Source organism: Ovis aries, chromosome 5 (genome assembly GCF_016772045.2).
Source record: "Ovis aries strain OAR_USU_Benz2616 breed Rambouillet chromosome 5, ARS-UI_Ramb_v3.0, whole genome shotgun sequence".
NCBI lineage: Eukaryota > Metazoa > Chordata > Mammalia > Artiodactyla > Bovidae > Ovis > Ovis aries.
This window is the reverse complement of record NC_056058.1, coordinates 2,439,808-2,461,832: the sequence shown is the minus strand read 5'-3', so window position 1 is coordinate 2,461,832 and position 22,025 is coordinate 2,439,808. Positions and strand designations below refer to the sequence as shown.

General features: G+C 64.1%; 1 protein-coding gene across 42 annotated transcripts in view; it reads left to right on the top strand.

Annotated features, from left to right (window-relative positions):
• OBSCN (obscurin, cytoskeletal calmodulin and titin-interacting RhoGEF) overlaps window positions 1-21,133 on the top strand; it is a 231,601-nt gene extending 210,468 nt beyond the window's left edge. For 37 of the 42 annotated variants that reach the window (XM_042249479.1, XM_060416153.1, XM_042249500.1 and 34 more), the window contains 26 exons: window positions 6,475-6,669; window positions 7,355-7,451; window positions 7,779-7,894; window positions 8,391-8,503; window positions 8,660-8,828; window positions 8,986-9,073; window positions 10,785-10,985; window positions 11,685-11,745; window positions 12,189-12,266; window positions 12,627-12,799; window positions 12,904-12,930; window positions 13,618-13,770; window positions 13,857-13,902; window positions 14,043-14,120; window positions 14,451-16,461; window positions 16,998-17,069; window positions 17,386-17,496; window positions 17,669-17,836; window positions 18,508-18,630; window positions 18,881-19,051; window positions 19,279-19,363; window positions 19,587-19,826; window positions 20,067-20,290; window positions 20,414-20,489; window positions 20,628-20,777; window positions 20,871-21,133. In XM_042249479.1, coding sequence (XP_042105413.1) covers window positions 6,475-6,669; window positions 7,355-7,451; window positions 7,779-7,894; window positions 8,391-8,503; window positions 8,660-8,828; window positions 8,986-9,073; window positions 10,785-10,985; window positions 11,685-11,745; window positions 12,189-12,266; window positions 12,627-12,799; window positions 12,904-12,930; window positions 13,618-13,770; window positions 13,857-13,902; window positions 14,043-14,120; window positions 14,451-16,461; window positions 16,998-17,069; window positions 17,386-17,496; window positions 17,669-17,836; window positions 18,508-18,630; window positions 18,881-19,051; window positions 19,279-19,363; window positions 19,587-19,826; window positions 20,067-20,290; window positions 20,414-20,489; window positions 20,628-20,777; window positions 20,871-21,048 — 5,204 coding nt within the window. In that variant the 3' untranslated portion in view covers window positions 21,049-21,133. Of the gene's footprint in view, window positions 1-326; window positions 370-3,407; window positions 5,255-6,474; window positions 6,670-7,354; window positions 7,452-7,778; window positions 7,895-8,390; window positions 8,504-8,659; window positions 8,829-8,985; window positions 9,074-10,784; window positions 10,986-11,684; window positions 11,746-12,188; window positions 12,267-12,626; window positions 12,800-12,903; window positions 12,931-13,617; window positions 13,771-13,856; window positions 13,903-14,042; window positions 14,121-14,450; window positions 16,462-16,997; window positions 17,070-17,385; window positions 17,497-17,668; window positions 17,837-18,507; window positions 18,631-18,880; window positions 19,052-19,278; window positions 19,364-19,586; window positions 19,827-20,066; window positions 20,291-20,413; window positions 20,490-20,627; window positions 20,778-20,870 lie in introns of those variants that run through there. The other 5 variants (XM_060416162.1, XM_042249514.1, XM_060416161.1 and 2 more) reach the window with 2 other exon arrangements.
• Window positions 21,134-22,025: the final 892 nt, after the last annotated feature.

Below are 22,025 nucleotides of genomic sequence, written 5' to 3'. Positions count from 1 at the left end.
GTGGGCAGCCTGAACAAGGCACTTATTCTCCAGGAAGCTCCTGCAAGACCCCTCAAGGGGGACAGGGCTTCTTGCCTCACGCGGGACCCATGGTCACCGCAATGCCTCATCCCCAGACCCTCGGAGGGGGCACCGCCACTGTCTCAAAGGTGAAGGGCCTGGGGCTCTAAGCCGAGACATTCCTCCCGGGGGGCACGCAGCCGAGCAGGGTTTGGAGCCAGTGTCCTAAGCTGAGCGAGTCACCACACTGCCGGGCCACTCGGATAGCGCAGCCCCCAGGGCTGGCTGGTCTGTAACCCTCGCTATTCCGACTGTTTTCTTTGTAGTCACTGAGCAGGAGACTAAGGTCCCCAAGAAAACCGTCATCATGTAAGTGCAGGCGTGTTCCTAACCCTCCCTCTGACTGCAGTGCTCCCTGCATGCCCACTAACCTCCCCGGATCTGGCCTGTGTAGCCTGGCCCCTGGCTTGCCTGACTGCTTGCTCCCACGGCCTTTGTTCACCACACAGACTGCCTGCACTTTGCAGACACTCACAGGGCATTCTCCTCCCTCCGAGGCCTTGCCTACCTCATTTCAAAGCTGTCTCTCCCAGGGTCTAGGCACCCTCTCCATGCCTCTGTTGTTTCAGCAGGGCCAACTTATTCTGCACATCCCAGGGCTCACCCAGGGCTTGGACTCTGAGTCATACTAGTCAGGGAAGAGCAAGGCCTGAGAGTTTCTTCTCCAGTGAGCTGGAGGCAGAATGCTGCCATCTAGTATCCTAGGATTAGAGCATTGTCCACGGGAGCTTTCCGTGATGGGAAGTGATTTATGCTTACCACCCCGCCCCCCCCAACTCCAGCAGCCACTGGCTGCATGTGGCTACTGAGCGTTTGCCTAGTGTGGCTGAAGAATTGGATTTTGAAGTTTATTTTAGTTAATTTGATTTTAATTAAAATAGTGTAACCTTAGTGAACAGTAGCGCTGTAGGGTCCTTAGAGGTCTCCACACTCAGCCCTCACACTGAGAAGGTGGGGAAACAGGTTCAGGGAAGAGAGGAGCCTTGCTCGGGGTGGCTCCCAGTCGGAAGCTGGCTGAGAACTCTTTCCCTTGATGCCACAGCCACTGTCCCCTTCCCCACGCTTCAGTGCCTTCAAGGCTGAGGAAACGCCATACATGTCATTGATAATTAAAGAATACAAGAGACCCAGAGCGGTCCAGGGCTAGGTGAACGCACAGAAGGCAGGACTGGTTTTGACCTGGATGACCTGGAAGGACTTGAGGTAGGAGATGTGTGAAGTGGAAGGATGGAAGAGCCTGCAAAAGCTAGGAGGCAGTAAAAACTGATTTCCTAAAGCCAAATGTCTGGGAGGCTCTAAGATGCGGAACCTCTTAATTCCCCCTAGGCAGAAGACCTCCTGTAGGGGCCTGCAGCTGGTGATGTTGCTGCAGAACCCATCTTCAGACATTGGATACATCCCAGGTTAATCCTTCCCTGACTTTCTCCCTTCTCCCCCAGAGCAGAGTGCGGCCTCACAGTAGATGAGGCTGCCTGGGGCAGAAAGAAGTCCCATCCCTGGAGGTATGCAGCCATGCCAGAGCTTTCCACAGATCAGCTCTACACTTCATCTGTGAGGGGAGCATTGTTATTTACGTTTTATGAGTGAAAACATGAAGGAGCAGAGATGGGGCCAGGCAGCCCACTGGGGACTCATGTGTGTGCGAGGCTGGACTAGGTAACTCACAAGGCGCCCTCACGTCCAGTCTGTTCCAGGCTTAGGGAGGCAGTAACCCGCCCCCTGCAAGGACAGGTACCCCCTCACCTGAGGAATGGAGAGAGGCAGCTGCCTGGCACCGCATCCCTCAAGGGCACACCACACAGTGAGGAGCTCTGGGGAGCCAAGGGGTACCAGAAGGAGACCGGGCTTGGAGAGAGGCTCCTGCCGCCTGGCAGCCTCAAGTGGTGTGCCACTGGCCTCAGGGCAGGGGGCCTCCATGTCCTCATGGGGGCAGCAGTGAGCTGAGCACGGGGGTGCATTTAGGAGGCATGGACTCGCTGTCCTGCCTCAGCAAATCAGGCCACTTGAGGCCAGAAGATGGGTCCTTGCCAGGTTCCCCTGACATGTGGGCAGGCTCTGACTCAGGAACAAGCCTTGCGCCACTGAGCCTTGTGTGAAGCAGGAAGGCAGGCCTGCGGGCCTGAACAGGCCGCGTCTCCATGCCTCGGCTTCCCCACCAGTTCAGGGGGCAGAGCGTTTCCCTTTCGCCAGGGGAGGGCCAGTGGAGGCAGGGTCTGGTCCACACAGCTCTGTGCCCGTGCCATGAGTAACGGCTTCCAGTTGGAGCTGTGGGTTAGCCAGAAGCAAAGCTGAACAAGAGAGACAGTGCCCTAGCCGTTGCAGGCAGCCGGTAGCAGCACCGAGTTGTCACCACATGCATGCCGAATCCCTCTTCCTGAGCCCAGGAGGAAACGCAGGTCCTGGGGCCCAGGAGAGCTGTGTGACTGAATGTGTTCCTGCTCCCTGCGTGTTGCTCATTTCACCCCCAGTACCTGGCAGAGTTAGGGTGCTGGTTGGCAGAGGAGGGCCTGCGCTGACGGGGGTACTTCTGACTCTTGGCTCTGGGAAAGTCTCAAGCCCTTCTCCAGCCTTGTCTGCACCTGTCAAAGGGGATCCGACGCACCGCCCAGAGTTGCTGCGAGGTCCCTGGCCAGAGTCCCAGGCACGCTCACGTGTGCATGGACTTGCGTTCTCTCCCCTCATCCCCCTGCGGCCCCACCTGACCTCGTGGGCTGAGCTCACACCGCCCATGACAGCAAGGCCATGCCCAGGGCCAGGAGTCTTTGCCAGGCTTCATATCCCAGACTCAGAGGCCCAAAGCGCGGGCTGCACGTCCACACTCTGGGATCTCCCTGCTCCGCAGTCCCTGACTGATGATCTCTGAGGCACCTGCCCTCTGAGAAGCGCCCCAAACCCCCAGTGCCCTCCTGCCATGATACAGAGCACAGAGCAAGCGTGGGACTGATGAGGAAGGCTGTGTGGCTTGTCCCTCAGCCCTGTAAGGAGGGTTGGTGTCTCCAGAACGGGACAGCCACGCACAGGAAGGGAGCCCGGCGCATAACGTTACAGACCCGCCTGAGTGACGCTGCACGTGCCCCCGCATGCCTCGCCTCTCACTCGGAGGTCTGCACACTGGGGCCCCAGTGTACGCAGATGGCCAGACGGAACTCTGTGCTTCGGTTCTTTGGGTGGGCATCTGGGGCCTGGGCCCAGGCGCATGCGCAAGAGTTTGTCTATGCGGTTTCGCCACTTGCCTGCTTGGACACTAACCTGATCTCCCTTGCTGGCCCGCGAATGTGCTGACAGCAAGGGCGCTGGGTGAGGCTGTGGGGCTCCATGCCCATGTCCTCTCGGCCCTCTCCCCACAGAGAGGAGACTATTACCACTGTGGTGAAGAGCCCCCGTGGCCGGCGCCAGTCCCCCAGCAAGTCTCCCTCCCGCTACGGTCACCCTGCCAGCCTGCCCAGGCCAGGCCTGCTGGCCCCTGAGCTGCTGCCCTCGCCAGAGGCCAGCAGACCCTCCAGGCCTGAGGCGGAGCCAGGCTGGCGGCCCGCTGTGCCCACTCTGTTCGTGACAGAGCCTGAGACCCACACGGCAGGCCTGCCGGGGGGCACCAGGCCCCCACCCAAATGGGTGGAGGTTGAGGAGACCATTGAGGTCCGGGTGAAGAAGACCGGTTCAAAGGGTGCATCTCTGGCCAGAGAGACGGCTGGCAGCCCTGAGGAGCTTCGCTTCACGCTGCCTGGAAGGGTGTCTGGAAGAGACCCCAATACAAACAACTCCAACAACAAGCTGCTGACCCAGGAGCCCCCGGCCACGGTCACCGCTGGAGAGCCCCTGATCGTCTGCGTGGAGACGGGGCCAGAGAGCCCTGAGCCATCCCCTCCCTGGGGTGCTGAAGAGGGAGCCCCACTGGACGAGGGGGAGAGAGATGCCTATGGGGTGGAGGAGCCGCTGGGTGCTGATGGTCTGCAGGGCCGCGACCCCAAGATCCTCACGCACCACGGCCGTGCCCTCACCCTGGCCGACCTGGAGGATTACGTGCCCCGGGAAGGGGAGACCTTTGGCTGCAGTGGCCCCAGGCCGAGTGCCGCTGATGACCCGCCCTGCGAAATCTCGGTGCTGCAGAGAGAGATCAGTGAGCCCACCGTGGGCCAGCCTGTCCTGCTGAACGTGGGGCGCCCCCCAGACTCCCGGGGCCCGCCTGGCTTCTTCAGCCGTGTGCCCAGGCCCCGGGAGGCATTTCCATCAGGGCCGCAGGGCCGGGGCCCCACGGGCGTCTCCTTCTGCTTTCGGGAGGCCCGGGCCGGAGGCGCGGCAACCCAGAAGCCTTCCTTCTGCACTCAGGTTCAGCGCTCCGCGGACAGCGGCCAGAGCAGCTTCAAAACCGAGGTTTCAACCCAGACAGTCAGCTTTGGGACTGTGGGGGAGGCTGTCACCCTACACATTTGCCCAGACAGGGACATGGACCCCAGCCCCTCCCAGGGCTGAGGCCAAGACCCTCAGGGACGGCGTGGCTGGGGCTGAGATGAGAGACCCTTGGACCTGGGACCCCCTGACGAAGCTGCCGTGCTTGCATGGGGCGGCGGGAAGAGGACAGCGGCGTTGGGACCCCGCCTAGCACCAGCATCAACTCACGACACAGCCGCCTTGGGTTTTCAATCAGGAGAGAGTCCCAAAGCTGGCACGCCTCGGACATGGGTGCTCTGACCTCCCTGGCTATCCACCAACTCAGGACTCCAGCCTGCCCTCCCCTTCCAAACCAGGCGATTCCTACCTCACAGGACTTGGTCGTCAGCTGAGGACGGTGCACGCATCCGTGATCTCAGAGGCTTCTCAAGCTGCTCTGAGAGCATGGGCCGGACTGACTCGCAGGCTGCCGCTCCGGGCTCGGGGCTGCAGACACAGGGAGGGCACTCGGGCTTCCTTCTTGCTCTGTTCACCAGGCAGGGGCCGCATGGGCCCTGTGTGTGCCAGCTTAGGCCCCCGTCCCAGTGTCCAGGCCTGGCCCAGCCGTGGCTCTCACCGAGGCTGGGGGGTCCCCCCGAACCACATCGTAGCCCTGAACACTTTCTTGGCCTCCAGGAGGCCTGTGTGGGGCCCAGCTCTACAGGCCTCCTAGGCCTTCTCGGCAGGGTGGACCAGGGTCTGTGCAGGGGAAGCAGTCCCATCCGTCAGCCCTGATGATGCTAATAAACCGGTTCCTTGCACCGCCTCTGCTTTCCTCATTTTTGCTTCTCCGCCTGGTGGTTCCGGCATCTCAGGAGGGAGGGACCCTCCTGGCCCTGGAGACCAACCAATGGACAGCCCAGGCCCTTTCCACTGGCAGCCTGGGTGGACACCCACATCAGCCTGTGGGTGCTGGCCAGTCCTGCAGATCCTGGGGGGAGGCGTGATCGTTGGCCTTTCCAGCTTGCTCACAAAAGGGCTCAGGGGCTGTCACAGGCGCACACAGTGTGGCCGCGGTGTCCATAGTCATTGCCCCCAGTCTGCTGGGGGCCAAGCAGGTCATCCTGCGTCCTGTGAGCCTGGGTCCTTTGTAAGGACAGCCATGGGGGCATGATGGGTCGGGGTCCTTACGACCTCCTTGGAGTGGGGAAGCACAGGATGGTCGCCCCAGCGCCACAGACCGCAGACAGACAGTAGCCTGCCCAGTGGCCTCTTCAGCCTGGGGGCCCCAAGAATAAAGCAGATCACCAGGAGGGAGGCTCTGGAGCACGGGAGGGAGCTCCACAGAGGGGCCCTTTCTGGAAATGGAGCGGTGGGCGTCCCAGAACAGCCACAGGGGGACTGAGAGTCCAGTGGAGGAGGAACTGAATTGGGGGCTGAGGGCAGGAAGCCAAGAGCCTGGAGGGTCTGAAGGCTCCCTTGGGGAGTTGTGTCGGGGGCTGGGGACTCACACCAGGTGAGAGTGTGGTGGTCTGTGTCGGGCTGGGTGGGGAATGGGGGCTGTGCGGGAGGCAGGAAGGCAACCCACCCTGTGAGGGTCTCTGGGCTCCTGATCTGACATCCGGGCGTGCTTAGCTTTCCCAGAACGTGGGGCTGGACCCACCTGAGCCTGGGTGACCCAGTGCCCTCGGGTCCAGAGTGGGCTACAGAGCAAGGCGAGCCGCTGGATGACGGGATGGGACTGAGACCGAGGGGCCGCCCAAAGTGGACGGTGGGGGTCCAGGCCCTGCTGTCCCTGTGGGAACTGACGTTCTCATGAGGGCATCTGGGAGACACCCTGGGGGTGGACCAGTCTAGCACTTGCTGCCTGGAGTGCCATCTCTGGCACAGACCCCTTCTTCTCTCAGGGGCCTCCACCTTCGGTGTTTCCTGAACCCAGCGGGTGGCTGGAGCGGGAGGGTGGGGAGGGGGGCCTCATCTGGGCAGTGTCCCCCTCCCGGGCCCCGGCCCCCCTCACTCCTGTGCGTCGACCTGCCTCTCCTACAGATGCTGTGGCCCCAGCCCCAGCTGCCCCAGGGCAGGAAAGCGCGTCCATCCAGAGGACACAGACATGCCCTGAGGCTCCAGGACCTTCCACAGGGGATCACAGCAGCCCCAGCCCCAGCCCTGGGGGGCCGCATCCGGAGCCCCCAGCTGTGGAGGCTGGGGCTGCATCCGGTGAGGCCTGGCAGCAGGTTGAAGGCAAAGTATCCCTGCTTCCGGGACCCCTGCCCCCACCCATAACCGCCCCTCCTTTCTGACCCCACCTTGGTTACTTTGGGTGCCCATCCCACGGGGTTGAACTGGCAGAGCCTGAGACCCCCACCACTCAGTTGGCTCTACGTGGCGGGGGTCCTGGACAAGGCTGCCCCTCCCTCAGCCTGTGGAACTAGATGCCGGGATGGGCTCCGGGAGGTCCTTCCCACTCTGGCTGCCCTTAGCCGCCAGCCTGGGTCCCCTGTGCTCCTGGGGAGGTGGGGAGGAAGGGAGAGAAGAGAGGAAGGGTGTGGGAATCGGTGGGGGTGGGGGGAGGGCAGAGCCTAGGGAAGAGCAGGGAGAGGGATGGGAGCGAGGAGGAGGAGGGGGTGAGGGGGGGCGTGGGAAGTGGAGGGAAGGGAGGAGGACAGGAAGCGGCAGAAGTGAGCGGCGCCCGGGTGGACCAGACCCCGGAGTGCGCTGCGGGGCGCTAGCCCCAGCCCGGGAGTGAGGTGCCCACGCACAGTTGGGAGCGCTGAGTCTGTGCTCAGGACCCCGTGCTCTTGAAGCCCCTGCTCTGTCTGTGCTCCTGTCTGCTGGGCGCTGGAGGCTGATGCAGCGACCTGTCCTGGGGAATTGTCCCCTGCCCTGTCCCAGGCTCCATCTCACCGGGCCCCTTGCCTCCCACCAGGCGAGCCTCCGAAGGCACCTCAGCCTCACTCCCCCAAGGGCCTCGAGCAGACGGCTCAGGCACACACTGAGGCCCCAGAACGCACGGTGCCCATCCGGTAACCTCCCAAGCTGGCTGGGGGGCGAGGGGATGTCCTGGGAGCAGGCTGAGTGTGAGAGAAGGAGAGCAAGGGGTGGGATCACAGCAGCCTGCACTCTCCTTACCAGCCCCACCCTTAAGCCCCAGGGCAGGGGGAGGCCACCCCTGGGGCAAGGAAGGGGGCGAGCTCCCTTCTTCACCTAGGACTGAGGCCACGGGCTGTATGTCCCCTCCCAAAGAGTGCTGCAGCCCCCTGAGTAGGCAGGGGGCAAGAACCCCATCTCGGCCTCCCATGCCCCAAGAATGGAAGGATGAGGCAGACAGCTAATTCCACTCCATGCCCCAGGATGGAGGGCACTGCCTGGCCAGGAGCAGGTGAGCTCTGGGACATCCACAGCCATGTGTTCACGGAGACCACACACAGGACGTACGTGTACCGGACCAGTGACACGCCTGCTGCAAGTAGGTGGGGGCCTGGCAGGTCGCACGTGTCCCTTCCATGCCCCAGGCTAAGGAGTGATTTCCATGGCAGGGCCGGCATAGCCACCTGGCATGCCCCAGCCTTACTGTGGCCAGGGCCCTGCTGCCGCTCTCCTTGCATGCCCTCAGAAGGGAGCGGTGACCAGGACGTCAGGGCCTTTTACCCCATGCAAAGTTGGCATATTCTTGTGGCCTGCCCACAGAGAGCTGAGGCTGAAGCAGCAAAGACAGAGGGTGCATTTCTGGACCATCAAGGGTGGGGTCCCTTCCCTTGGAGGAAGCTGGGCTCTTTCACCCTGGAGTATGTCTCAGGGCCTTCCTGGCCAGCTTGGGTAGCAAGACACACCTGGGGTTGCTGCCAGTCCACTGAGGTCTGGGTGTCCGTGAATGGAGGCCAGGCATCAGAAGATTTCAGCACAGAATAGGCTGTGGTGGACACAGCCTGGCTCCTGCCCACCGGCTCCTTCCCCCACCCCAGGCCCCCCGTCCATGCAGGTCACCATCGAGGACGTGCAGGCCCAGAGCGGCGGTATGGCGCAATTCCAGGCTGTCATCGAGGGCAACCCACAGCCCACAGTGATCTGGTACAAGGTAGGGGCAGGCCTGGGTAAGGGCCTGCCTGCGGGAGAGGCAGTGTGTGGCGCCCCTGCTGGCCTGGGCATGGCGCTCACCGAAGGTCAGGCTGGGCCCTGGCGCTGGGGTCCCCCAGGGTGTACTGATGGCCGCCCCGTGCTCCCGTGTCTGCAGGATGGGACCCAGCTGGGAGCTGACCCCAGGCTCAGCCAGCAGCAGGAAGGGACCACCTACTCCCTGGTGATTAGGGACGTGGCCCAGCACGACGCGGGCGTCTACACCTGCCTGGCCCACAACCCTGGCGGCCAGGTGCTGTGCAAAGCAGAGCTGCTGATCCACGGGGGTGAGTGGGGGACGACTTCCCAGGCCTTGTCTTGGCTCCATGCCGGTGTGGGGGTTCCCCTGAGCTCTCACAGGTTCAGGCACAGGAAGCTGCTTCAGCAGACACTGTGAAGTTGGGGGACAGAGGCGCTGGATGATCTTTACTCATTCTTAAACAGCTTCCCCTTCCCTGGCTACACGGGACAGTGAGCCCAGCTCTAGGAGGAAACTGCATTCCTTTTATGAGGTCCTGGAGGAAATTGGAAGGTACCGCCCTCATCCCAGCCCCAGGAGCCTCCTCCGCTGGAGCCCCACCTCCTAAGACCCTCAGCCTCAGCCTCCCAGGGTTCCTATGTGCGAGTTTCCGACCAGGAGCCCCAGCTCTCCTGCCCACTGCACCCCTACCATCCCCGCTTAGAGCTTTCTGAACTCCCTCAACCCAGAGCCCTGCCCCCACGGAAGACCTGACTCCCCAGCCCTCACCCTCTGGAGCCCCTGCCTCCTGCAAACCCCCATGCAGAGTACCCGCTGCCCTTGCCAACTTGGCCTCCTCCAGTGCCCACTCCCGCAGCCCCTGCTCTCCTGGCACCTCTCCTCTCAGGAAACCTCCTCCCCCAGGAACCCCACCCCCAAGCTCTGCTCCCCAGGAACCCCGCCCCCAAGCTCTGACCCCCAGGAACCCCGCCCCCAAGCTTCTGACCCCCCCAAGAACCCCGCCCCCAAGCTCTGACCCCCAGGAACCCCGCCCCCAAGCTTCTGACCCCCCCAAGAACACCGCCCCCAAGCTCTGCCCCCCCAGGAACCCCGCCCCCAAGCTTCTGACCCCCCCCCAGAACCCGGCCCCCAAGCTCTGCCCCCCCAGGAACCCCGCCCCCAAGCTCTGTCCCCCAAGAACCCCGCCCCCAAGCTCTGCTCCCCAGGAACCCCGCCCCCAAGCTCTTCCCCCCCAGGAACCCCGCCCCCAAGCTTCTGACCCCCAAGAACCCCGCCCCCAAGCTCTGCCCCCCATGAACCCCCGCCCCCAAGCTTCTGACCCCCCCCCAGGAACCCCGCCCCCAAGCTCTGCCCCCCAGGAACCCCGCCCCCAAGCTTCTGACCCCCCCAAGAACACCGCCCCCAAGCTCTGCCCCCCCAGGAACCCCGCCCCCAAGCTTCTGACCCCCCCCCAGAACCCGGCCCCCAAGCTCTGCCCCCCAGGAACCCCGCCCCCAAGCTCTGTCCCCCAAGAACCCCGCCCCCAAGCTCTGCTCCCCAGGAACCCCACCCCCAAGCTCTTCCCCCCAGGAACCCCGCCCCAAGCTTCTGACCCCCAAGAACCCCGCCCCCAAGCTCTGCCCCCCCAGGAACCCCGCCCCCAAGCTTCTGACCCCCCCAGGAACCCCCGCCCCCAAGCTCTGCCCCCAGGAACCCCGCCCCCAAGCTCTGACAGCCCCCCCCAGGAACCCCGCCCCCAAGCTCTGCTCCCCAGGAACCCCGCCCCCAAGCTCTTCCCCCCAGGAACCCCGCCCCCAAGCTTCTGACCCCCCAAGAACCCCGCCCCCAAGCTCTGCCCCCCCAGGAACCCCGCCCCCAAGCTTCAGACCCCCCCCCCAGGAACCCCGCCCCCAAGCTCTGACCCCCAGGAACCCCACCCCCAAGCTTCTGACCCCCCCAGAACCCCGCCCCCAAGCTCTGCCCCCCAGGAACCCCGCCCCCAAGCTCTGTCCCCCAAGAACCCCGCCCCCAAGCTCTGACCCCCAAGAACCCCGCCCCCAAGCTCTGCCCCCCAGGAACCCCGCCCCCAAGCTCTGACAGCCCCCCCCCAGGAACCCCGCCCCGAAGCCTCTGCCCCCAGGCCCCCAGCGCGCTGTCCCCTCCCCCCAGGAACCCCGCCCCCAAGCTCTGCCCCCCAGGAACCCCGCCCCCAAGCTCTGCCCCCCAGGAACCCCGCCCCGAAGCTCTGCCCCCGGGCCCCCAGCGCGCTGTCCCCTCCCCGCAGGGGTGTGTTCGGCTTCGTGAAGAGGGTGCAGCACAAGGGCAACCAGATGGCCTGTGCTGCCAAGTTCATTCCGCTGCGGAGCAGGACGCGTGCCCAGGCTTATCGGGAGCGCGACATTCTAGCAGGCCTGAGCCACCCGCTGGTCACTGCGCTGCTGGACCAGTTTGAGACGCGGAAGACCCTGATCCTCATCCTGGAGCTGTATCCCACCTCACCCTGAGGGTGTCAGGTGGCGGGGGGGAGGTGGGTGGGAGTGCCCCCGGCAGACAGTGGTCTGCAGGGCTGGGTGGGGTCTGCGGTGCCGGTGGCCCAGGCCCAACTGCCTGATGGGGGCAGCCCGTGCCGCTGGCATTGCGATGTTTCCGGACTATCTGCACGCCCCTGGCCCCTCCACCCCCCGGAGGTACTGCCACTGCGCATAGCTCCCAGCTCCCAGTCCCTTGGGTAGGGAATTCGGGCAGGGCTTCATCAAGAAGTCTGTCTCCTCCTGCTCCCGGCATTGGCCTCCAGCAGGAAACTTGGGCTTCTTACTTTTCTCCGGCATGCCCCAGGCACTGATGCGTCTTTGCATGCCAATGCACGCTCCAGGGAGGGGCACACGCCCCGCCCCACCCATCCGCTGCTCCTGGCCCAGCTGAGGGTCCTGTATGCTCACCACACCCTCCCCCACCCCCAGCATCCCCTGCAGGAGTCAGGGGGTGGCGTGCCACTCCCCCACTCTGCTGCCTCCCACTGTCCTCCGTCCCTGTACTTGGGGGGCTTTGTCCCTCCCAACCTCCTCAGCCGCAAGCAGCAGCCTCCCCAGCATAGCCCCCACCCCTTCCTGGAGATTAGACCCCCCCAGGCGGCGCTAGGCTTCAAGGGTTCCAGAGCCTAGAGCTTTCCTTAACGGACTCCCAGGTGTTCGTCAGATGAACTGCTGGACCGCCTGTTCAAGAAGAGTGTGGTGACCGAGGCCGAGGTGACTGCTGCTGCCCGGCTGCCCATCCAGCTGCAGGGCTACGTGTGGGCCTGGCCAGGCCTCCTGTCCCTCAGACTAGCTCCCCAGCAGAGACCCTCACAGGCTGCTGCAGCTCCTGTGGGCTCTCACAGCCCTCCCGTGGCCGGGGCTCCCTGCTTCTCCACCCCTGACGGCGCTGACCGAGCTGCCCAGCCCTTGCCTGCTCCCCCAGCCGCCTCCCGCTTTGTTCAAGCTGCTCCACACACCCAAACCCATCCACCTGGGGGCCTAGAGGAATCTCCCAACTACAGGCTCCCCGGGGCTTTGCATGGAACCTGTCCTGCAGGAGCCCCCCCCACCCCCAGGCTCAGATCTGGAGGGAAGTGGAGGTCCTGTTGGTGGGAGCAGGCGGGGAGGTGAGGAGAGGGGTGCTGGAGGCTGGCTGAGCACCGGCTCTGCCGCAGGTCAAGGTCTACATCCAGCAGCTGGTGGAGGGGCTGCACTACCTACACAGCCAAGGCATCCTTCACCTGGACATAAAGGTACGCGGCTCCCTGCTGCCCAAGCCCAGGGAGGAGCTGCTGGAAGCCTGGGGCCTAGGGCTGAGCAGGAGAAGGCCCATCGCTTCCAGTTCCCTCTGCGGACTTCCTCATCTCTGGGGACAGGGAGCTCACCGCCTTACAGCAGCCCCTTCACCTTCAGGTGGAGGGCAGCTCTGATGGAGTAGAAGCTATCCCCAAGGGCGCTGAAACCTGCTCCCAGGGCTGCCTATGGCCTCACGCTGGCCTCACCCTCCTGCGGGGACAGCTCCTCAGGGTCCCCTGAGTGTCCTCCCCAGGCCTGGGAGCCCTGAGGATTCTTTCCTCAGGGTGTGCTCAGCCACTCCCGACTCTGCCTGACAGCCCCCCAACATCCTGATGGTGCATCCTGCTCGGGAAGACATTAAAATCTGTGATTTTGGCTTTGCCCAAAAAATCACCCCGGGAGAGCCACAGTACAGCAAGTATGGCTCCCCTGAGTTTGTGGCCCCCGAGATCATCGAACAGACCCCCGTGAACGAGGCTTCCGACATCTGGTGAGTGGGTGGGTGGGGGTGGGTTTGCCCGCCCTCTGCCTCCTCCTCCTCCTCCTCATCGGACCAGGTCTGGAGAGACTCACGGCTGTGATTTTGTTCTGCAGGGCCATGGGGGTCATCACCTACCTCAGGTGAGCAGACCCCTGCTCCTGTCTACTCTCTCCTCCAAAGCCAGCCCAGACCCCTCCTCAGCAGGCCAATGGGAAGCTGTTGAACTGCTGACTGCTCCTTAACTCAGAGACGCAAGACCCGAGGGGCAGCTATGTTGGGAACATGCCGTCAGCCAGTTCTGATACGGGGTTTCTGCCAAGCGCTGCTCACTCACACCCTGTCACAGAGGACCTCTGCTAGGTCATGGGGCAGAGCACGGAGCTCTTTCCCTAAAGGGTCCGGGTAGCTTGTCCAGAGGTCCCTTTTAACAGCTGTTGCTGTCCCGAGGGTGTTAGTGATGAGGACTGAGCCTGGGTTCACTCTGCAGGTGGACCCCTGATCGCCATCTCAGGCTAAGTCCAGGTGCCCACTCCAGATGACACTTGATCCCTTATCCCAGGCCAACCTGGATCCTCACCCCAGCCTAAGACCAGATACCCACTCCAGGCTTAGCCTGGATCCCAGCTCCAAGCTGGATCTCTGGGCAAATCTGAGACACATGCTGGGATTCTCAGGGCTGAAGGAGAGAGGTGTCAGGAGGCATCTCCAGTCAGGGCTGGGGGCCCCCAGTCACTACATCCCTATGAGACCCCTGTCCTGCCAACCTGCCTCCCACGGACCCAGAAATTCAGGTCACAGCTGAAGGCTAGCCATGTCTCTGCTTCCAGCCTGACCTGTTCATCCCCATTTGCTGGAGAGAGTGACCGAGCAACGCTTCTGAATGTCCTGGAAGGGCGGGTGTCCTGGAGTAGCCCCATGGCCGCCCACCTCAGTGAGGATGCCCAGGACTTTATCAAGGCTGCTCTGCAGAAGGCCGTGGGGTGAGTACGCACATCTGAGGTCCCGCGCTTGCCTCAGTGGCCAGCTGACCTCTTGGCCTGACCTGGACCTTCCTTCCCCCGCCCAGGGCTCGGCCCAGTGCTGCCAAGTGCCTCGCCCACCCCTGGTTCCGGGTGAGTAGGCTGAATGTGGGCTGGCCTGGCTCGCAGGGAGGGAAAGTGAGGCCAAGAGGAGTGGGGGCCTGCCTGGGCTGCAGGATGCCCCAGGGGCTCCCCACACCCCCAACGAGGATCTCTCACCTGGGCGCCCCCAGAAGTCTGTGCCCGCGGAGGAGGCCCACTTCATCAACACCAAGCAGCTGAAGTTCCTCCTGGCCCGCAGTCGCTGGCAGGTGGGCCGCACTGCCTTGTGGAGGGGTGAGGGGCTGGGTGCAGAAGCGGCCGGAGGCCAGAGAGGGAAATGAGGCCCAGAGGGCTGGCTCTGTGTCCCTTCTGGGTCTGCAGAGCAAGAGAGTGGGGCGGGGCACCCTTCATTTCAAGTCTTTGCTCCCTGAGCCAGCAGGGTGAGGCGGGGCAACATGCAACATCTCTGCCAAGGTGGGGACAAGATAACGGAGCCCTGGGGACCATGTGTTTTAAGGCCCACCGTTTCCTGAGATCCCCTCTGGACTGGGAAGGCAGCGGGTCCCCTGCTGACGGGCCCCTGTTCTCCACGCCCCCAGCGCTCCCTGATGAGCTACAAGTCCATCCTGGTGATGCGTTCCATCCCAGAGCTGCTCCAGGGCCCGCCCGACAGCCCATCCCTCGGGATTGCCCGGCACCTGCGTGGCGATGCCAGCGGCTCCTCCAGCAGCTCCTCCTCCTCCGACAACGAGTTGGCCCCGTTCGCCCGGGCCAAGTCGCTGCCGTCCTCCCCAGTGACCCACTCCCCGCTGCTGCATCCCCGGGGCTTCCTGAGGCCTTCGGCCAGCCTGCCTGAGGAGGCCGAGGCCTGTCCACCCGCCGCAGCCTCGGCTCTGCCTGCATCGTTGCAGGGCGAGGAGACAGCAGCTGCCCTGGGCTGTGTGCCCCGGCAGAGCGTCATCCGAAGCCTGTTCTACCAGCAGGTGGGCGAAGGCCCAGAGCTAGGGGGCCTGTCCACAGGGGGCAGGCGGCACCCCGCCCGCCGGCGGCACCTTCTCAAGGGTGGCTACTTCTCGGGCATCCTGCCGGGACTTCGAGAGCCACTGCTGGAGCACCGGGCACTGGAGGAGGCGGCTGCCATGGAGGAGCAGGCTGCCCTGCAGGCCACAGCAGCCCCCTTGGAGACGGCCGTGCCGATGCCCAGAGCAAGTCCCCAGGAGGCCTCTGGCTCCCGCCGCTCCCTGGACCGTGACCCACCGAACACTGCCAGTTCCTCCACCAAGGCCTGCAGCAAGGGGCAGTGTCCCGCTCCGGCTCCCCTGAGTCCTCAAGATGCCCAAGAAGAGGGCATGCCTGGAGGGGGTGCACGTGCCAGGGAGAAAGAGCATCCAGAGGGGACCCCGCAGGGGCTGAGACTGCCATCTGCCAGTAGTGATGGGTGCTCCACTCAGCCAGAGGGGTTGTCCCAGGACCACTGTGGAGGGCAGGCTGCCCCTTTCTCTCAGCCCCAGTGGGTCCCCACCCCCCAGGACAGTGGCCCCCCTGAGGCCTTGGCACCACAGCCTCCTGGCTCCTTCCCTTCAGGGCCCTGCACAGAGGCCCTCTTGTCATCCCCTAGCCCTTCCTTCCCAGGAAAGCTGCAGGCCTGTCTGCCCCCTGCCCAAGCAAGCCCCCAGGTAGACTCTCAGAGCGTGCTGAAGGCCGTCCCTCTCACCAAGAGGCCTGGATCACCCAGACCCCCAGAGCCAGCCTCCCAGATGGGCACGGAGTCGAGCCCCTCTCTGGATGCTGAAGGCCTGGTCCAGGAGACAGAGGACTTGTCCCAGTCTTCACCCAGCCTACAGCGGCCTCAGGAGCAGGCGACCACACGGAAGTTCTCCCTGGGGAGCCGTGGGGGCTACGCAGGGGTGGCGGGCTACGGCACCTTTGCCTTTGGAGGGGACGCCGGTGGAATGCTGGGGCAGGGCCCCATGTGGGCCAAGATGACCTGGGCCGTCTCTCAGTCCTCGGAGGAGCAGGACGAGGCAGGGACCGAGAGCCCACCGCCCCAGGCTAGCACAGTGCCTGCACCCGAGGGCGATAGAACCCTCCCGAGGACCTCCCAGGAGTTGGGCTCGTGGGAAGACTTCAGTGGGGGCTCTCAGGTGTCACTCGTACAGATCCAGGACCTGTCCAGGGACCCAGAAGCAGCAGACACCGTGTCCCTGGACATCTCAGAAGTGGATCCTGCCTACCTCAATCTGTCTGACCTGTATGATATCAAGTATCTCCCATTTGAGTTCATGATCTTTAGGAAGATCCCCAAGCCAGTGGAGCCGGAGCGTCCATCCTCCCCTGAGTCTGAGGCTGGGGAGGAGCTGGCTGAGCTCCCAGAGGCTGCGTGGCCCTGGCCAGCCAGCCTGGAGATCACAGAGGAGCCAGAGGACATGGAGGCCCTGCTCGGGAAAGCTGCCGGCGGCAGGAAGCGCAAGTGGTCACCCCCTTCCGGCAGGCTCTTCCACTTCCCTGGAAGGCACTCACTGCTGGAGGAGCCCACGGAGCTGGGGCTACGCCAGAGGGTGAAGGCCTCGGTGGCTCACATCTCCCGCCTCCTGAGAGGCAGGCCTGAAGGTTACTACCCCTACCCTGCCCCAGAACTGGGCACATCCGTTTCCCGCTCTGCACTTTGGGGCTCCTTGGCCAAAAACATAGCTCCGCAGCTTGCCTGAGTGATGCAGGAAGCCCCCCATCCTATGCTCCTTCCCCTGACCCGGTGCTGCCCACACCTCCCGGGACACAGTGGCTTGTTTCTGAGGTCAGCTGTGCGGCCTCCAGTCCCTCCCCATGTGCATCTGAAGCCCAGTAATGTAGCTGCAGTTACACCCCCATGGAGATAGGAACTGGCCCGGCCCTCCCTGATCCTGACCCCAGCGCCCTCAGCTGGCCCAGTGGCCCCTGAGCTGCTGGCCTCAGCTGCCCACAGTGGCTGACACGTTGGGTAGGGAGGGCTGGTGCCCTCGGCCGTGCATTTAGCTCATTGCCAACAAGACCCCTTGGGACTGGGCTTTTCTGCCACATGGGGATCCCCAGAGCCTTCCCCTCGTGCTCCCAGAGGAGCCAGGCCCCCAGAGTGTGACCTCCCTCGCGCGGCCACTTCCTTACTGCAGGTTTGGAGGAGGAGAGTCCTCCCCGGAAGAAGGCAGGTCTCGCTTCCTTCCGCCTGAAGAGCAAGGACCGAGGTGGGTACACTGCCCAGAGGCGAGGCCCCTCACTGCAGCCCAAGGGACCTGACTGTGGGGGAGGGGAACGCTGTCAAGACTAGTGCAGGGTGGCGAGGGGAAGCTCACATCCACAGGGGCTCAAGTGCACACGGGGAGACTGGCGGCCCAGCAGTCAGGAGCCGGCAGTCCTGGAAGCCTTCCTGGAGTAGGCGCTGGTGTTGGAGATGAGCTGGGTGGGGATGCAGCTCATTTCCTGTATCCCCGCAGTGGGGGTCAGGCCTTGCTCTCAGGCCTAAGGCCACCTCTGAAGGCTCACCTCACCTCCGTTCCCCAGCACCGTCGTTCCTAAGGGAGCTCTCGGATGAGACGGTGGTCCTGGGCCAGTCTGTGACTCTGGCCTGCCAGGTGGTGGCCCAGCCAGCCGCACAGGCCACCTGGAGTAAAGGTAAAGAGCTCTCCTGAGGCTGAAGGCCAGGGAGGCAGGGTACTACTTTCGGGCATTACTCTCACTGCGTAGACGGAAACTGAGGCTCAGAGAGGGTGTGGGCCCTGGGCGTGACCACGAGGCGGGGCGCCTGCTGGGACCTTATCTTGAGGCTCACTTTCTCCGGCTGCAGATGGGGCTCTGCTTGAGAGCAGCAGCCGCCTCCTCATCTCCTCTACGCTCAAGAACTTCCAGCTTTTGACCATCCTGGTGGTGACTGCTGAGGACCTGGGCGTGTACACATGCAGTGTGAGCAACGCGCTGGGGACGGCAGCCACGACGGCCGTCCTCCGGAAGGCAGGTGGGTCGGCCGTGAAGGGCCCAGGGAGCGTGAGGCTCAGCGCCCGGGCACCCACAGCCTGGCCCTCCCCGGGTCTGGAGGCATGGGGAGGGGACGTGGGAGCAGGGTGACGCAGCTGGCCAGGCCCCTCCCCGACCCCTCTTTGGGGGCTCTTCTCCTTGCATTCCCGTGGTACCTCCCTGTCTCTCCAGTAGCGCAGGAGGCGGCGGCTTCCCATTTTGTATTACAGTCCAACCATGCTCTCAGAACACAGCTCCAGGGTGTGTTTCTGGGGGACCCAAAGCAGAGGCTGCGCGCCTAGCTCTCAGTCCTCTGACCTGATCCCCAGCCCCCACCTGCCCTGCACCACAGTCCGGCAAAGCAGAGGCCCCCCTGACGAGAGCCTAGGGTTGGTGGGGAGCTGTGAGCAAGGGCCATTCCGTGGGGCTCCTGGGTGGGCACCAGTGGGAGGGGAGCAGGGCAGACACCTCCCGAGGCCCCTTGAAGGAGAGGCACTGGACTCTTCCTACTAGTCAGCCTTGGAAAGGACCCCGAGTGAACTGGACCAGGGGCGGGTGGGCTCAGGGGCCTTAGAGTAGGGTGAGGAGGATGAGGCAGGCTGGCTGGGGCTCAGAGTTTCCATGGAGAGCTCCTGCAAGCCCACCCCGGACTGCTGACTGTGGGCCCCACAGAACGCCCCTCTTCCTCACCACGGCCGGACATCGGGGAGGTGCATGCGGACGGGGTGCTGCTGGTCTGGAAGCCTGTGGAGTCGTACGGCCCTGTGACGTACATTGTGCAGTGCAGCCTGGAAGGTGTGGGGCCGCTCCCGAACCCGCGCCTCCTGGGGGAGGTGTGGGGCCGCTCCCCAACCCGCGCCTCCTGGGGGAGGTGTGGGGCCGCTCCCGAACCCGCGCCTCCTGGGGGGTCCCAGAGTCTCTGTGGGTGGGGGCAGGGGGTTGGGGATGTGCCTGGCTGCTCTCTGCCCCTGTTGGGCCTCTCCACCCTGACGGGGAGTGGGCGGCCGTGGCTGGGCTGCCTCTCACTCACTCCCGTGTGTCCCAGGCGGCAGCTGGATCACGCTGGCCTCGGACGTCTTTGACTGCTGCTACCTCACGGGCAAGCTTTCTCGGGGTGGGGCATACACCTTCCGGACGGCCTGCGTCAGCAAGGCGGGCATGGGCCCCTACAGCAGCCCCTCGGAGCAGGTCCTCCTGGGAGGGCCCAGCCGCCTGGGTGAGCCCCTGGGCAGGCCTCTGTGGGAATGCGCTTGCCACCTCCACCGGTCACACACTCACTTGGGGTGATTCCTTCTGCCCACTAGGCCCCCCACCCACAATGGCCTGAGGAATGAGAGGGCAGAGTGTTGGGGGTTCAAAGAGGGCGTTCCTGTAGGGTTGGGGAGGGGTGATGGGAGAAGAGGTTGGGGGAGATGGCGGTGCAGGGTTGCCCTCTTCCTACAGCCTCTGAAGAGGAGAGCGGTGCAGCGGGGCCGGCCCGGCCCCTCCCCAGCACGCAGACCTTCGACTTCCAGACGCAGATGAGAAGGTGCAGGGCCTCCGGGAGGGCAGGCGGCGGGGCCTCCTCCACCCCGCTGGCTCTTCGAGCTCCCACCCCAGCCCCGTGCTTCCACCCCTCTGATCACTTGCGTCCACATTGCCTCAGGGTCTGCCACCCTCTCCCGGACCTCCCTGCTGGGCTTGCTTCTCCAGACCGGGAGGGAGGGCGGGGTCTGGCCTGAGCCTCCAGCCTGGCCTGCGCTCCTCCCCAGGGGCCGCTTCAGCGTGGTGCGGCAGTGCCGGGAGAAGGCCAGTGGGCGCGTGCTGGCTGCCAAGATCGTGCCCTACCACCCTGCAGACAGGGCTGCCGTGCTGCAGGAGTACGAGGCCCTCAAGGGCTTGCGCCACCCACACCTGGCGCAGCTGCAGGCTGCCTACCTCAGCCCCAGGCACCTGGTCCTCATCTTGGAGCTGTGCTCCGGGCCTGAGCTGCTCCCCTGTCTGGCCGAGAGGTGAGGATCGCCCTGGCCTGGATTCCAGGCTCAGGACCTGGCTGGAGCACTGTGGTCTGCCTCCTCACCCACCTCTTTGCCCCGCCTCCGCCCGTCAGCCCGCCAGTCACTCAGTAGATCTGGGACCTCCTTCCTAAGCCCACAGGGAAGGCTGGTGCTTCCTGATTGCCCTGGGGCTGGCTGTGGAAAGAGCCTGGGTGCCTCTCCCCGTGTGCCCCCTAACTGGCCCTCTGCCCCCAGGGACTCCTACTCGGAATCAGAGGTGAAGGACTATCTGTGGCAGATACTCAGTGCCACCCAGTACCTGCATGCCCAGGGCATCCTGCACCTAGACCTCAGGTCGGAGAACATGATCGTCACAGAGTATAACCTGCTCAAGGTCATCGACTTCGGAAACGCCCAGAGCTTGGCCCAGGAGCGGGTCCTGCCCTCAGAGAGATTCAAGGACTACATGGAAACCATGGGTGCGCAGGGCACAGACACCAGGCCTGATCTGGGGGAGGGGTGTGCCGGGAGCAAGCCCCAGTCCTGCCCCCCTGCCTCCTCCACCGCAAACAGCCCGTGACCCCCACCTGTGCCGTCCCCAGCTCCGGAGCTCCTGGAGGGCCAGGGCGCTGTCACGCAGACCGACATCTGGGCCATAGGTGTTACAGCCTTCATCATGTGAGTCTCCACGTGTGCTCTGCGGGGTGGGCGGGCGGGAAGGAAGGGCGGGCCTGGGGTCTGTTGATGGTGACCCCAGGTCTCTGTGACTTCCGTCCATCAAGAGTAACATCAGTCACGTGACCACCACACACACAGGTTGAGCGCTGAGTACCCGGTGAGCGGTGAGGGAGTGCGAGACACGCAGAAGGGCCTGCGCAAGGGGCTCATCCAGCTGAGCCGCTGCTACGCCGGGCTGTCTGGGGGTGCTGTGGCCTTCCTCCGAAGCACATTGTGTGTGCACCCCTGGTGAGCAACTCCTCCAGCTCTGCCTGGCCCATGCCCCTGTGCGCTGACCTGCGGGGGGGAGCGCGGTAAATGCTGCCCTTCCGTGTGCTCCAGGGTCCGGCCGTGTGCGTCCAGCTGCCTGCAGAGCCCGTGGCTGACGGAGGAGGGCCCAGCCAGCTCCCAGCCTGCGGCAGTGACCTTCCCAACCACTGGTCTGCGCGTCTTTGTGCGAGAGCGGGAAAAGAGGCGGGCACTGCTGTACAAGAAACACAACCTGGCCCAAGTGCGCTGACGCCCTGGCCCTTCAGGGCCCCGCCTCCCGGTCTTTCAGGACTCCCTGCATATGCACGCACACGTCAATAAAAAGCAGCACCGGATGAGGTGTCCTCTGTTTCATTGTTTTGTGCTGGGGAGCGGGTGAGGGCCCTGCCACCTTCCTGGTGTTTGGGGGAGGGCAGGGCTGTCCTGGGCTATGTGCCTGCAAAGGCATCATCAGGACTAGAGCCCTCTGAGCCAGTGCGCTGTGCAGGCAGCTCCATATTCTCACGGGTGGGTGTGTTTTCTTCTGTGTCAATGTTGCTTCAGACATGGACACACGCCCAGGTAATTTGCAGAGAAATGACTGTGGGCAGGTATCCAGGATTCCAGCTTGTTCCACCGCAGCATCGTTCCTGGCGGTGTGGGGGTGAGGGGCTCAGGCTGGAGCAGGCAGATAGCAGACTCTGCCCTCTTGATTCTCAGCAAGTCTCATGGAACTGGCAGCCGAGACAGGCTGGCGAATCCAGCCCTCCTTGCTTTCCCCGTCTCCAGAAAATGGTGTCTGCACACTGGACATCCACCACTGAGCTCTTACTTGGACCCAAGACCCCTCATCTAAAAACCAAACATTTCCAAAAGTGAACTGACACCTCCCCACCCCATCCAGCCACTAACTTTCCCTTCCCCCTGCTGTGCGAGCTTGGTCATACCTAAGCCTAGCCACCTGGCTCCTGGGCACTGACACCCAACGTTGCCACATCAGCTGCTCCCCCCACCCCACCCCCTCACTGGCTCACCTGGCAAGGTGGGAAGGGAGCCAAGGTGGGCATAGGCCCTGCGCTCTCTTGGACTGGCAGGGTTCTGCCTTGACCAGAGAGGCTTCTGCCTTAGCTCTTCCCATCACGCTCCTCCCTTACCCCCGGCGTGGCCCTGCACTGGCCCGTCAACAGCCACGTACCATTCTCCCGTCGTGCGGAGTAGTTCCGCTGCCAGAAAAATCCTCCGTGCTCT